Source organism: Cervus elaphus, chromosome 7 (genome assembly GCF_910594005.1).
Source record: "Cervus elaphus chromosome 7, mCerEla1.1, whole genome shotgun sequence".
Classification (NCBI taxonomy): Eukaryota; Metazoa; Chordata; class Mammalia; order Artiodactyla; family Cervidae; genus Cervus; species Cervus elaphus.
The window spans coordinates 46258415-46272396 of NC_057821.1; the positions used below are offsets into that span (position 1 = coordinate 46258415).

Sequence of the window (13982 nt, forward strand, 5' to 3'; positions counted from 1 at the left end):
CCATTACCTACCTCTCCTCATAGTATTAGGAATTAATTTGAATGTTCAGTTGATATTAAAGACTCTGACTCAGGCAATCGATAGGGTAGCTGTGGGGAAATTGAGGTTAATGTTGAACGTCACACGGGAAGCATTTGTTTTTCAAATTTATTTACACAGTGAGAAAAGAATCACAACGTGTGGCCCAAGGTGGTCAGGAATACTAGTTGTCATCCAGAGTTCGGAAACAGAAACCCCGGGGGGTTAGTTACCCAAGGAGTCTTTCTGGGTAAATCCTGAACTGCTCAGCCAGACATGAGTACCTTGTTTTCCCCTGGATGCTACTGATGTTAATAGAAACCCTGTCCTGAAAAATTCTCTGGAACACACATCAGAAATGAATTAAGGAAAGCGGAAATAGTATTCTTGCTGGATGGTCTCAGGATTTAGGCTGGATTTAATTTGGGCTGTGGGTTTTTAGTTTTTAGATGATATAACAACACTGGTGGAACTGAACGTGATGTCATATGCGTTTGCTTTGATACTTCAGAGGCACCTGGTGTTTGGTGGTGTTATTGTTGATGTGCAGTCCTGTGACCCTGTAAACACAAGCCTCTGAACACAGTCCATCCACCCCGGACCTTCCTCCCCAGCCTTCTTAAAAATGGTGCTGCTCGCATCTCGTCTTCCCAGGGCAGTTCAAAAGCATCCGTAATCCCCAGGATTCAGCTCTTTATTCACTATTTCCTCTTTCTAAGGCTCTCCCTTTTGATGACACAATCCCCTTGCTCTTCATCTGGCAAGATGGGCAGATGAACAGTGCTCCCCAGAGCTCTGCACAAAGACCCTGTAAAGAGTCTGGGAGAATAAAATGCCGCTGTTCCGCGGAGCCTGAGAGTCCCACGCCACAGTGGTTTGCCCAGCGCCACTGCCCTGGAGCCCCTGACCCGTGAACTGCGAGCTTTCTTTCTCCCCAAACACTGACCTTCTCATCGGTCCCAACATCATCACCCTTCTTCATGAACCAAACGGTCCGTGGAAGGAATTATTGCTTAGGGGCAAAAACCTCTGAACAACAAGGTGGGGATCCTGGACTTTGCTTTCTATCATGTAGCAATATGTAGTGCCTGGGTTCCCAGTTGTGTCTGACTCTCTGTGACCCCATCGACTGTAGCCCTCCAGGCTCCTCTGTCCTTGGGATTCTCCCAGGGAAGAATACTGGAGTGAGTTGCCGTTTCCTTCTCTAGGGGATCTTCCTGACTTAGGGATTGAACCTGTGTCTCCTGCATCTTGTGCATTGGCAGAAAGATTCTTTGCCACTGAGCCATCTGGGAAGCCTGCTTTCTATCATAGAACACAATTAAATGGGTCTTTCATTTCATGAGCTGGACAACTTTGAGACAATATCTTAAGTCTAAAATCTTAATATTATCTTAATATTAATAAGTTAATAATACCTTAAGACTTAAATCTTCCTATAGTATTTTCTACTTAGCAGCTTCATAGAAATGCTGTACTAAATGCTGAAGAAAGGATGCTAAATGTTCTATTGAATATTTCATCTAATGTTCCTCACCCATGGTATTTATTGCATTGTACCAGATGCTGCTTAGATCCTTAGTGTTCTAAAGCATGTTAAGTTCTATCCTTTCCATCCCCAAAAAGAACCTTATTGCTATTATATCATTTTGTCTTCATAAAAAGTCCTGTGATCTATACCAGACAAATATCTCCATTTTTCAGATTAAAAAGCTCAAATTCAGGGGCTTTGAGTTTCCAAAGTGGTGAGAAGACTTGAATGAGTGTCTTCTGACCACCACTTGGTGTGCTTGTGATTACAACACGATACACTTTATTTAGCTTTTCAAAATTCTTTAAAACACTTCTTGGCTCTCTTTTGGTGTTGTGTTTGACAGAGTGCACATTTATTGCTTCCTCACTGATGCTCTGTTTGAATGGCAATCCTCACACCAAATTTTCAGCTCATGAACTTGAAAACCACATTTTAAATTCTAGCAATTTATATTGATATTTCCATGTTTGCTGTTGATTTCTGCAATGGGTCAGACTCTGAGTAGCCATATTATGTGAAACAAGCTGTTTCAGAACAAATTTGCACCAGTTTCTCTCTTAAAGTATAGAAATTCATCTTTCTGAAGACAATGCTGAGGGAAGAATTTTTTTTTTAAATGATGATGATCTGCTTTGGCTTCAGGAACTTAAGAGCTGTAATGGGTCAGAGGATCTATTTTCTGTCTTTTAAGTGTTGATGATGTCCTTACTTAAGCATCAGTTGTTAAGTGCAGATTCATATTTGTGCTTGATGAATTGTTCACATTGTTAGAGTATATTCATGTTAATGGATTCACACACTCTAGTACTCACTTAACCTAGGAATTTGGCTGTATATGTTTACTTCTTTTTAGATTTAAAACTCTTATTTTCTTTGGGTTTATTTCTCTGGAGATGAACAAATGTCTGTGACTTTATGTCTTCCCAAACACCCATTTTAAAGGATTTTTAGTACATTAACTTGAATATTCTTTAAATGAAATGCTAAGATTCAGAAAACTTTTGCTATTTTTAGAGTTAACAGGTATATATCTTTGTGGCTTAGCATCTGGAGGTAGTCCACTGTCATTATTATAACATAAGTATTTAATGAAATGACCTCTAACTCTCGAGTATTTACTGTGTGCTTATTACCATGTTAGAAGTTGTGAAAAATACAAAGAAATATACAGCATAGCATTGTCACCATGAGTATATTTGAACAATTGAGATAAATATTGGCAGATTAACCAAATTGAAAGCAATTTAGTACACTCTATCATAAAACACCTATATTTTAACAAATCAGGAGTGTTGATGGGTAAACCAAATCTTTGATATAATTATTGGTAGCAGTTTCAACTTTTTATTCAGCAAGATTGAATAAAGTATCTAAGCATCTTATAAAGAAATACCATCACATTTGAAATTTGAATGACTACAAAAGCATATGGTAAGCAGTCAGGTAAGGTGTGCAAATCAAATATTTTTAATTGGGACAGTTCAAAGCTCTCATATATTTTAAAGAATTTCAGTAATCCTTAAGCTACTCAGGAATGAAATGGAATAATTAAAAATGCCAGCAGTAAATAATCTGACCAATGATTCTACAAGTCATTCTGGGAAAATTGTCACTGAAACCAGGTAAATGTTCTATCTGCTCCTTGGTAATTTTTTTCCCATTTATTTCATTTCATTCTTTGAAGGAAAAACCAACTGCTTGGAAAACTGGAGAAACTGAAGACTATTCACAAGATACATCTTATTTGGAGGAGCTGGAAAAACACAAATTTTCAGTTTGGTGAGTAACTTTATCCTGTCTTTCTATTTAAATTTTTGAATTCATTGAATTCAACAAATCTTTACTTATTCTCGGAGAAGGCAATGGCACCCCACTCCATTACTCTTCCCTGGAAAATCCCATGGACGGAGGAGCCTGGAAGGCTGCAGTCCATGGGGTCTCGAAGAGTCAGACATGACTGAGCAACTTCACTTTCACTTTTCACTTTTATGCATTGGAGAAGGAAATGGCAACCCACTCCAGTGTTCTTGCCTGGAGAATCCCAGGGATGGGGTCACACAGAGTCGGACACGACTGAAGTGACTTAGCAGTAGCAGTTACTTATTCTATTCTTCTATTATACATTTATTTGACAAATACTGATTGTGTGCTTATTACAAACTGTATGATTTGTACCCTGATTTGGGAAAGCTCATAGTCCAATGAAGTCTATATATATTTAAAAACATCAGTGTGATATGATAACACTTTTTTTTTTTTCAAAGAATGCACACACACACCTGGAGAAGAAGATGATCTTGAGAATAGGGGAGGATTTTCAGAAGTTTGAGCCAGATCTTGGGAAGAATATGACAGTGGAGAAATGTTGACGATTTGGGGTGGGCAGTGTCTAGAGATGGGGTTGGGAGGAAGGCTGGACTGATACCCACTGCAAACCTTAGTTCACTTAAGCAGATTGTGGTTACGGCTCTCTACCTGGAGGTGTGTGTACAGGTTTAACTGTCTATGCAAGCATGTCTATAGCAAACAGGAAAATATACACATAGAAAAGTGAGCAGTGGAAGTTCTCAGAGGTAACGAGTACAGGATTTTGCAGTGGTGGGATTCGTGAGGATAAAGGAAGGAACCACAGTAAGTGGCGCCGTGACGCAGAGTAACTAGGAAAGAGGATGAAATGGGGTAGCTTGTCAAAGTCCGTCTGTGCCAAACCACGGCCACCTGCCCCTCAAGATCACTGCTGAGGGGCTTTTCCCCCTGGGCATTTATCTGCCGTATGGTTTGGTTTCTGAAGATTTTTCTCTTACTCTTCCATCCTGGAACCATCAGCAGGAGGAGTGGTAGCAGCTCAAATTTCCCTTATCCAGTCACGTCTTTATAAGTTTTCGTTTAAATGTAGAAGTCTCAGCACCTTCACCAGTGCTTTCCTGGAGTCGCTGAAGTATGGTCTCCAAGCTCACCAATGAGCGGTTCTCCGGATTAAGAGATGCAGGCTTGGGACTTCCCCCGTGGTGCAGTGGTTAAGACTCCTCCTTCCATTGCAGGGCTCAATCGCTGGGGGGGGAAACAAAGATTCCACATGCCATGGTGCGGGGCCAAAAGTTTTTTCGGAAAAAAAGAGAGATGTAGTCTTGTGCTTAAGAAACATCAAGCAGGAAGGGGAGTCAAAGAGGCCGGGAGATAAGAAATCACTCAGTTCAGTTGCTTAATATGCATGATTAACTATCTAGGTCTATTTTCTCCTGTATCAAGTTGGAATAATAATAGCTATATTGTAGAGCTTTTTGTTTATTGTGAAAACTGAGAGATGACTTAAATAAGATAGCCTGGACAATCACTTGGTGTGTATAGATTTTTGATAAAGGCAACTAATATTAATAATAGTAAATTTTGAGAAAATGTCTTTTCCAAAGGTTAAAATAGGAAGCGTCCGTCACAGGAGGATGTGCTCTTCAAACACACCAAGCTCTTTGTGACATCAGGGTCTTTCCACTAGCTGCCTCCTTTGTCTGGAATGTTCTCTGGGATCTTAGTAGGATGGAAACATGTACTGCAGGTCTCAGTATAGATTTTCCTGCTCCAGAGAGGTCTTTCCTGAAAATCCTACATAAAGGGGTACCCACCCCACTCTGGTGGTTTATTGTCTCATAACTTTCTTCCTTTAAAGTACTTAGCACAGTTTAAGTTAATCATTTATATTTATTTTCGTGTCATTTATTTGGATATTTCTGCTTTCTCTCACTAAAAAGAAGCCGCAGGCAGGCAGAAACCCTTTGGTAAAAATTTGAAATTGGAGGATAGTTGCTTTACAATGTCGTTGTGTTCACAATGCTCTGCTCTACAACACGGTGAGTGAGCTGTGTTTCTGCTGCTGTTTAGTTGCGAAGTCGTATCCGACTCTTTGCAACCCTACAGACTGTAGCCTGCCAGGCTCCTCTGTCCATGAGATCTCCCAGGCAAGAATACTGGAATGGCTTGCCATTTCCTTCATATATTCCCTCCCAGAAACCCCACTTGTCCTATCACTCCTGGATCTCTAGACCCTAGTTTTAAAATACCTGGGTTATAATAGGCAACCAGTAAATATTTATTGGGTGAATGAATAAGAGGGTAAATGAGTGATCACTCAGCTTGTCTCTCTCTCCCAGCCCCCTTGGTTGTCTTACCTGTTTATTCACTTCCAACCTCTCCTTTGTCTTGAAATTGCTATCATTTTTTTTTTTAAAGGAATATGGGGTAATTAACCACTCCAAACATTTCTTTTAAACCAAAGTTGAGGCTATGGGGGCTGCTGAGACCTCTATAATCACGTTGTGTTTTAAATGGCCTGAGATACAATCTGAACAATTTCCTTGATGTTTTATTAGAGCTGGTAAATCATTTATGGGGGCAGCCTTTACCTAAATCCTCTCCAAATCCCCATAAAAGGCATTTAACACAGAATACTGTACTACCCAGCTTCAAAGATATATGTGACTTTGTGTGGGAAGTAGTTGCTGCCCCTGTGCAGTGAGTCTCAGCGTAGATATCTTCCCTCTCTCTCTCTCTCTCTCTCTCTCTCTATCTCTTCCCCTTCCCATCCCAACGACGTGCCTCCTTTCACATGCTGATGCTGGTAAATTTGGTAGATTGCTAAAACTTCAGTAAATCACAGCTTCTGTTCTTTTCCTCTGTTAACATACTAGACCTTTAACTAGTCAAATGTAACATTATCTTGTTTGTAGCTGAAAATCATTTTTTCTCCGAACTTCCAAAATATAATATTAAGACTGTTTAGATTTTCTCAAACAGAAAGAGAGCCAACTAAGTTGCCTCTGAGTGTGGAAAACAGAACCTGCTTCCAGCGCGTCTCAGCCCAGTGGGCCTGCCGCCCACAGCGTTGGCTGATCATACACGGAAGTCCTCTGGGCCCTTGCTTGGTGGGGTTTGTATCCCAGTTGCCCCTTCTGAGCCTCAGAGCCAACACTTGCAGGATTCTTAAGTTTCCTCTTTGAGATTTTCTATGTTGTTGTGAGCAGAGGCCCCTCTTCTGCTCATATATTATTTTCTAATTTTTGACAAATGTTACTGATTTATTTCTGGCTGCGCTGGGTCTCCATTGCCTGTGAGCTTTCTCTCGTGTGGTGAGCGGGGGCTCTTCTGCAGTTGCGGTGTGTGGGCTTCTCATTGCCGTGGCGTCTCTTGTTGCGGAGCACGGGCTCCAGGCACATGGATTCAGTACTTGTGGTACCTGGGCTTAGTTGCCCTGCAGCATGGTGGGTATTCCAGGACCAGGGATGGAACCCGTGTCCCCTGCATGGGTAGGCAGACACTCAGCCTCTGGGCCACCAGGGAAGTCCTTATGCTTCCATTTTAGATAACACGAGATGTCCAAGGTGTCCCTGGATACTTTAGTACTAGATGATTGATTTCCATCTTTACCCCTTTGGTGGTGGGCTCTGACTGTTATGTGCTCCTTTTACACTCTGCAGACCTTTAAGTGCCACTCAAAACGTGGTCATTAGGTGTCCAATAAGCCCCCTCCCCGACTAGTGCCTGCTTGCTGTTACTTGTCAGGTCCAACTCTTTGTGATCCCATGGACTTTTCCCCACCAGGCTCCTCCGTCCACGGGATTCTCCAGGCGAGAATACTAGAGTGGGTTGACATTTCCTTCTCCAGGGGATCTTCTCCAACCAGGGATCGAAACTGCATCTCTAATGTCTCCTGCATCGGCAGGCAGGTTCTTTACCACTAATGCCACCTGGGAAGCCCCCATTGGACAGTAAGTTTAATAAATTTCACAGGAATGGAGATTAAGTCTGTTGTGTTCTTCCTGGCCTATGCTCAGTGACTGATAAATTACAAGCACTTAATATTTATCGAATTAATACATAAAAAATAAGAGTAAATTAAGAATTTTGGCGTTTCCAGAAGGAATTTTCTGGAGAAAAGAGCAATGGGACAAAATGACTGTAGATGTTCTGGGTCTGTTTGTCCGTGGTGACTATTGTTTCTATCTGTTGAGGATGTTTCTTCTCTAAGAATTCCTTCACTCACCCTCTTTTATGATTGCAAACCCCCCAGCTACTCGCATACCATCTACATAGCCCAAGGCATTGGGCTGTGGCGTGTATTATGTTCACAATTGTGATCAATTCAGGGGTAGGCACACAATCTCAACTAGGCCCTCCAAGCCTTTTCACAGGATTTTATATTTTGATACCTGGTGATAGAAATTCCTTCCCTTCTATAAGCTCTTAGGCTGAAACGATTTAAGTTTGATACTCTCAGTGGCCATGACCACCAATTTACCCTCCCCAGTTCCCGTCCCACCTCTTGTTAATATTTGGCATTTGAAACCAATGGATGTAAGAGTCTCACCAGTGCTTTGTAGGGGACACATATTCTGTTCTAGTCCAGCTAATGGAAATGTGTCTTCGGAGCTACCTCAAGTCTACATTAATGATGAATAAAATTATATGCATACCTAACAACACATTTGTTGTTGTTCAGTTGCTAATTCATGTCCAACTCTTTGTGACCCCATGGACTGCAGCTTGCCAGGCTCCTCTATCCTTCACTATCTCCTGGAGCTTGCTCAAATTCATGTTGAGTCGGTGATGCCACCCTACTGTCCCACCCTCTGTCACCCCCTTCTCCTCCCGCCTTCAATCTTTCCCAGCATCAGGGTCTTTTCCAGTGAGTCAGCTCTTCACATCAGGTGGCCAAAGTATTGGCGCTCCAGCTTCAGCATTCGTCCTTCTAATGAATATTCAGGACTGATTTCCTTTAAGATTGACTGGCTGGATCTCCTTGCAGTCCAAAGGACACTCAAGAGTCTTCTCCAGCACCACAATTCGAAAGCAAAAACATGTATTTCAGGTCAAAAAATATATTTTCCACTGGGAAGATTTTATCTATTTTCCTACGAGAGGAAAGACTTCAGTGAGAATGTTTATATTGTCCACTCAGTTAGTTACATAAATAAGCACTCATTTGCCTGCCTAAGCATAACCTCAGAATCTCATTGCCTATCCTGCTTCCTAATGCACTCATGCCCTTCATCTGTGTGCAGTGATTTATCCAATGGAATACATCAGAAGACCTGTTAAATTTCTCTGGAAACAGTGCTAATGACAGCTTCAAGGCAGTGGCCATCACTTGGGTAGCTTAGAGAAGTTAACATGGTTTTCAGAGGTACCTAACTCATGACTGTGGACTGAGCTCCATAACAAGGCCATCTCAAAAGGTTTCCATTAATATTCAAAGACGACTTGGTGCCTAAGCAACCAGAGAGTCATAAGTTTTTAGAGCAGGATCTCAGGGATGATTTTGTTCAGCCCCGTTGGTTTATACTAGGATCAAACTGAGACTGATAGAAGTTAAGTGACTTTGCCTTAGGTCAGACAGCTAATAAGGAGTGGAAATGGGATTACAACTCACTTCCTTTCAATCTCAATCCAGTACCAATTATAAAAAAACAAATTCTTCCTAGAACTCTGCTAGTCTTTTTTATCGTTTCCTGCTCCAATCAATTGCAAGCTGCTTTGATATTTATTAATAGATTCAGGAGAAAGTGCTGATTCTCAGGAAAATACGTATAATGGGTTGTTGTAAATTTCCTCCAGCCAAGGAGGTGAATAGAGGGCAGATGCTGAGATGTTTGTTAAATGCACATGTTGCCGACCACACAGAATGGCTTCGTTTTTGTGTTCTCGGCCATTCATTTATGTGACTGGCCTCCATTCATTGCTTAGGGAAGGTATGAGTTAACTATAAATATCACAACAGGAAAGTTATTCTTCAATACAAGTGATACACTTTCCTTTTTATAACTCACATGTGATTTGACATTGAAATAAAATGCAGATGCTCCTTTGATTGGCGTATTCCCTGTTGTGCTTTCCCCAAACACCTTCACATATGGTCTGCCTCATTCTTGAGAAATGACTTGTTGTTTATGTCATACAAACAGAACAGATTGATTTTACAGTGAGTAAGGAGGATGATGAATTGGACGTTGGAGAGAAATCCTTGTCTCGGCAATCTAAACACTTGAAAATAAACGTGGCCTTTTGGAAAAGGCTCCCATGATCCACCTATAATGCTTTCAGTTCACTCCCCCCACCCCTTCTTAAGGGTTAAATAGATGTATACTCAATCTCAACAAATCGAAGAGTAGTTACAGTCACCTCAAAGTATTTTTTTTCTTTTCACCATTTAAATATATCCTGAGACCTAATGGTCAAAACAAATGTCCCAAAGAACCAATCCCAAAAATCTATTGCAATATTGTGTCTGCACTATGACCAGAATAAAGCATTTCTTAATTTGGTAGAAGAGTAGTATTATCTCTTTTCTATCAAGTTATTTTTTAAGTATACAATTCTTGCACTAGGGGGACTTCCCTGGTGGTCCAGTGGTTAAGACTCCATGCTTCCAGTGTAGGGGACATGGGCTCAATCCTTTGTCAGGGAACTAAGATCCCACATGCTGTGCAGTGTGGCAAAAAAAAAAAAAAAATTCTTGCACTAACAAGCTTTCTTAGGGGTCTCCAAATTTATCCCTTCATAATTATTCTTCACAAAAGAGAAAAAAATAATGTTGTGTATCCACCTCTCTGACAATAAAATAGCCACATGAGATTCCGCAGAATTTTATAGTTTATAAATCTCCTAATCTCATTCCCATACCTTTTCTTTTTTCATTTGGTCTTCAAAATACCCTGATGATGTGATATCCTTCAGCCCATTTTACAGATTATCTATCCAAAGTTCAGAGAGATTTTGTTGTTTTTATTCAGTCACTCAGTCATGTCCAACTCTTTGCAACCCCATGGACTGCAGCACACCAGGCTTCCCTGTCCTTCACCAACTCCTGGAGCTTGCTCAAATTCGTATCCATTGAGTCACTGATGCCATCCAACCATCTCATCCTCTATCACCCCTTTCTGCTTCTGCCTTCAATCTTTCCCAGCATCAGGGTCTTTTCCAGTGAGTCAGTTCTTTACATCAGGTCGCCAAAGTATTGGAGCTTCAGCTTTAGCATCAGTGCTTCCAATGAACATTCCGGGTTGATTTCCTTTAGGATTGTCTGGTTTGATCCTCTTGCTGTCCAACGGACTCTCAAGAGTCTTCTCCAGCACCACCGTTCGAAAGCATCAATTCTTCGGCACTCAGCTTTCATTACGGTCCAACTCTCATCCGTACATGACTACTGGGAAAACCAAAGCTTTGACTATATGGATGTTTTTAGGAAAAGTAATGTCTCTGCTTTTAAATATGCTGTCTAGGTTTGTGATAGCATTTCTTCCAAGGAGCAAGCGTCTTTTAATTTCATGGCTGCAGTCACTGTCTGCAGTGGTTTTGAAGCCCAAGAAAGTAAAGCCTGTCATTGTTAGGTGGCTCACTTCCCCAACACTCAGCCGGCTCGTTCCTCTTCCTCTCCACTTCTCATCGCACTAGAGCATGTCACCTAGCTGACCTCAGAGTCATCAGGGGACTTTAGAGTATACAGTAGATGACTTTTACACAGCAATGTGTTAAAGTATTACTGGCATATTCCACAGTGTTGGGTGGATGTGGGTGAAGATAAGATGCCATGGAGGAGGAGTGAGAACCAAGTTAGCTTAGAATGGCACAGCAAAGTAAATCCCTATGGAGGAATATTTCTGCCAGTAATTTATCAATGATCCACATGTAACTGGGTAGTTATTGACTGATATCTCTATCGTATTAGGTGGCAGTAAAGCATGACCAGCTAATCGTACTAAGAAGGAACACATCTTAATGGCTAAGTATATAGGTTCTGGGGCCATAATACCTAAACCCAAACCAACCAGCATTGTGAATTACTTAGACAAGTTTCTCAAATTCCTTGTACCTCAGTTTCTGTTAAAAAAAAGTTATCTTTAAAACAGAGCTAATAGTACCTGGGCTTCCCTGGTAACCAAATAAATTCTCTGGTAAAGAATCTGCTTACAATGTAGGAGATACAGGAAATGTGGGTTTGATCTCTGGGTTGGGAAGATCCCTTGGAGATCCCCTGGAGAAGGAAATGGCAACCCAGTCCAGTCTTCTTGCTTGGGAAACCTCATAGACAGAGGAGCCTGGCTACAGTCCACGGCATCACAAAAGAGTCAGACACAACTTAACAATGAAACAACAGTAGTACCTGCCTTATTTTAGTGAGCTCAAATATGCATTTTTTTTTAAATGGAGAAGTATAAGTGCTCACAGCACATAGTAAATGCTCAAGGAATGTTTGCTGTTGTTACTGACTGAGGCTTTCCTTCTCTTTACAAACTCCCACAAGGATACACTTTCTACTTGTATTTATACTATTAAAACAATGACCTGTTTGTTTTTGAGAAGCAAAAATATTTTGGTAAATAAAAGACCTGCATACAGTGCTATATGTCAACTGTATCTTAATAAAGCTGGAAGAAAACAGCATAAAATAAAATAAAAATAAGTAAGTAACAGAATCCCTTCCACTAAATAAATAAGTAAGTAAGTAAATAAATAAATAAATAAAAGATTGCAGTGAGAAACTCAGACATTGATGGCAGAAAAGAGACACCAGACCAGTAAATACCATGTGATAGTGTTCTATTGTTGTATGACAAATTACATACAGAGGGCTTCGCTGGTAGCTCACCTGCAACGTAGGAGACCCCCATTCAATTCCTGTGTTGGGAAGATCCCCCGGAGAAAGGGTAGGCTACCCAGTCCAGTGTTTTTAGGTTTCTCTGGTGACTCAGCTGGTAAAGAATCTGCCTGCAGACCTGGGTTTGATCTGTGGGTTGGGAAGATCCCCCGGAGGAGGGCATGGCACCTCATTCCAGTCTTCTTGCCTGGAGAGTTCCATGGACAGAGGAGCCTGGCTGGCTACAGCCCACGAGGTCACAAAGGGGCCCCTGAGGGGTACAGCCCATGACTGAGCGACTCAGCACACAGCCCAGCAGCTCAGAGTGAGACGCGTGTTTTAATCTCGTGATTTCTTCCTGGGCTCTCACAAAGCTACAGTCAAGGAGTCAGCAGGGCTGCGTTGCCGGCTAGGGGCGTAACAGGGGAGGCTCTGCCTTCGGCTCATTCAGGCTCCGCCGGGTTTATGTCCCGTGGCTGAAGGAGCGGAGGCCTTGGCTCGTGCTGCCCGTTTCCCGCACGCGGGGCCCAGAGTTCCGGGCAACGCGGCTCCCTGACCACGGCTGTCACTTCATGAAACCTGCCAGGGGAGTCTGTCACCCTGGGGAGGGAGCCTGAAGCTTTTACCTGATGAAGTCAGGGCTTCCCAGAATAACCAGAATACAATAACTCCAAACCAGCTATCCAAGATCTAATTACTTCTGCAAACCCCCTCACCTTTGCCATTTGCTATTGGCTAGAAGCAAGCCGTTGGCCTCACGATCAGCCCCACGTCATGGCAGCTTTCTCCCCCTCTGTGCCTTTGTTGTTTAGTCACTAAGTCGTGTCTGACTCTTTGCGATTCCATGGATGGCAGCACTCCAGGCTCCTCTGTCCTCCACTATCTCCCGGAGACTGCTCTAATTCATGTCCACTGAATCTGTGATGCTATCTACCCATCTCATCCTCTGCTGCCCCTTTCTCCTTTTGCCACACGGGAAGCCCCTGGAAGTGTCTACATAAGGAAGAAAATGGGAGCGAGACCAACCAGCGTGCTGTGATGTTGAGTTCTTGCTTAAAACCACTTTCTGAAAAGTGAAATGCACTTTTCCCCCCATATTCTTGGATGAACATTCTGATGCTCATAGCTGAAAGCAATCTTAATGAGACAATGACACAGATCAAACCTGCACAAATGTAGCCCTGATGCATCTCGGAGCAGGTGTTCTTTATTCCATGTTTGTCAAGTTTACATGGTGTCCTAGATTCTGGACACTTACAATTGTTTCCTGTTGTCTGGGCTCTATCAATGCAGAGTGTGTAACTAGTTGCCTTTTCTTTTAGTACAATTTGGAAAATGGGCACGGTATGGTGCAGAGTGTTCATCTTATGGATGCCACACTGATTCAGTTGGAGAGGTGGAGAATGAGCTGAGCAGAATTAATTTAGCCAACTGTCTGGAAACCTAATATGACATCAGTGATAAGATTTAAATATCCAGGAGTTTCAGATTATGAGCCAGTTCAAATTCAAGCCGCATGATTTAAGTGATGAAAGGGCAAAGCTGGGCAGGAAGCAATGTAGGGATTTATTTGAGGCAAAAACACAAGTGACCAGTAAAATGGATAATGTTCTCTTGTAACAGTTTGCAAACAGCACAGAGAAAACAATTGAGTGGGTGTATTTTGAGCTTCAGGCATTGTAAATTCTTTCACTCTCATATACTTTATGCCTTCTTTAATAAACTGGAGAGTCTTGGGCCAACTTCATCGGTGACGGTAGGTGGTCATTCATTTCACAATCCACTAATTTTCATGATTATTCAGTA

General features: G+C 41.9%; 1 protein-coding gene across 1 annotated transcript in view; it reads left to right on the forward strand.

Annotated features, from left to right (window-relative positions):
• Nucleotides 1-13982, forward strand: part of LOC122696840 — a 100107-nt gene that overhangs the window by 54169 nt on the left and 31956 nt on the right. The window contains exons 6-7 of the mRNA XM_043906962.1: nucleotides 461-580; nucleotides 3237-3331. Coding sequence (XP_043762897.1) covers nucleotides 461-580; nucleotides 3237-3331 — 215 coding nt within the window. The remainder of the gene's footprint in view (nucleotides 1-460; nucleotides 581-3236; nucleotides 3332-13982) is intronic.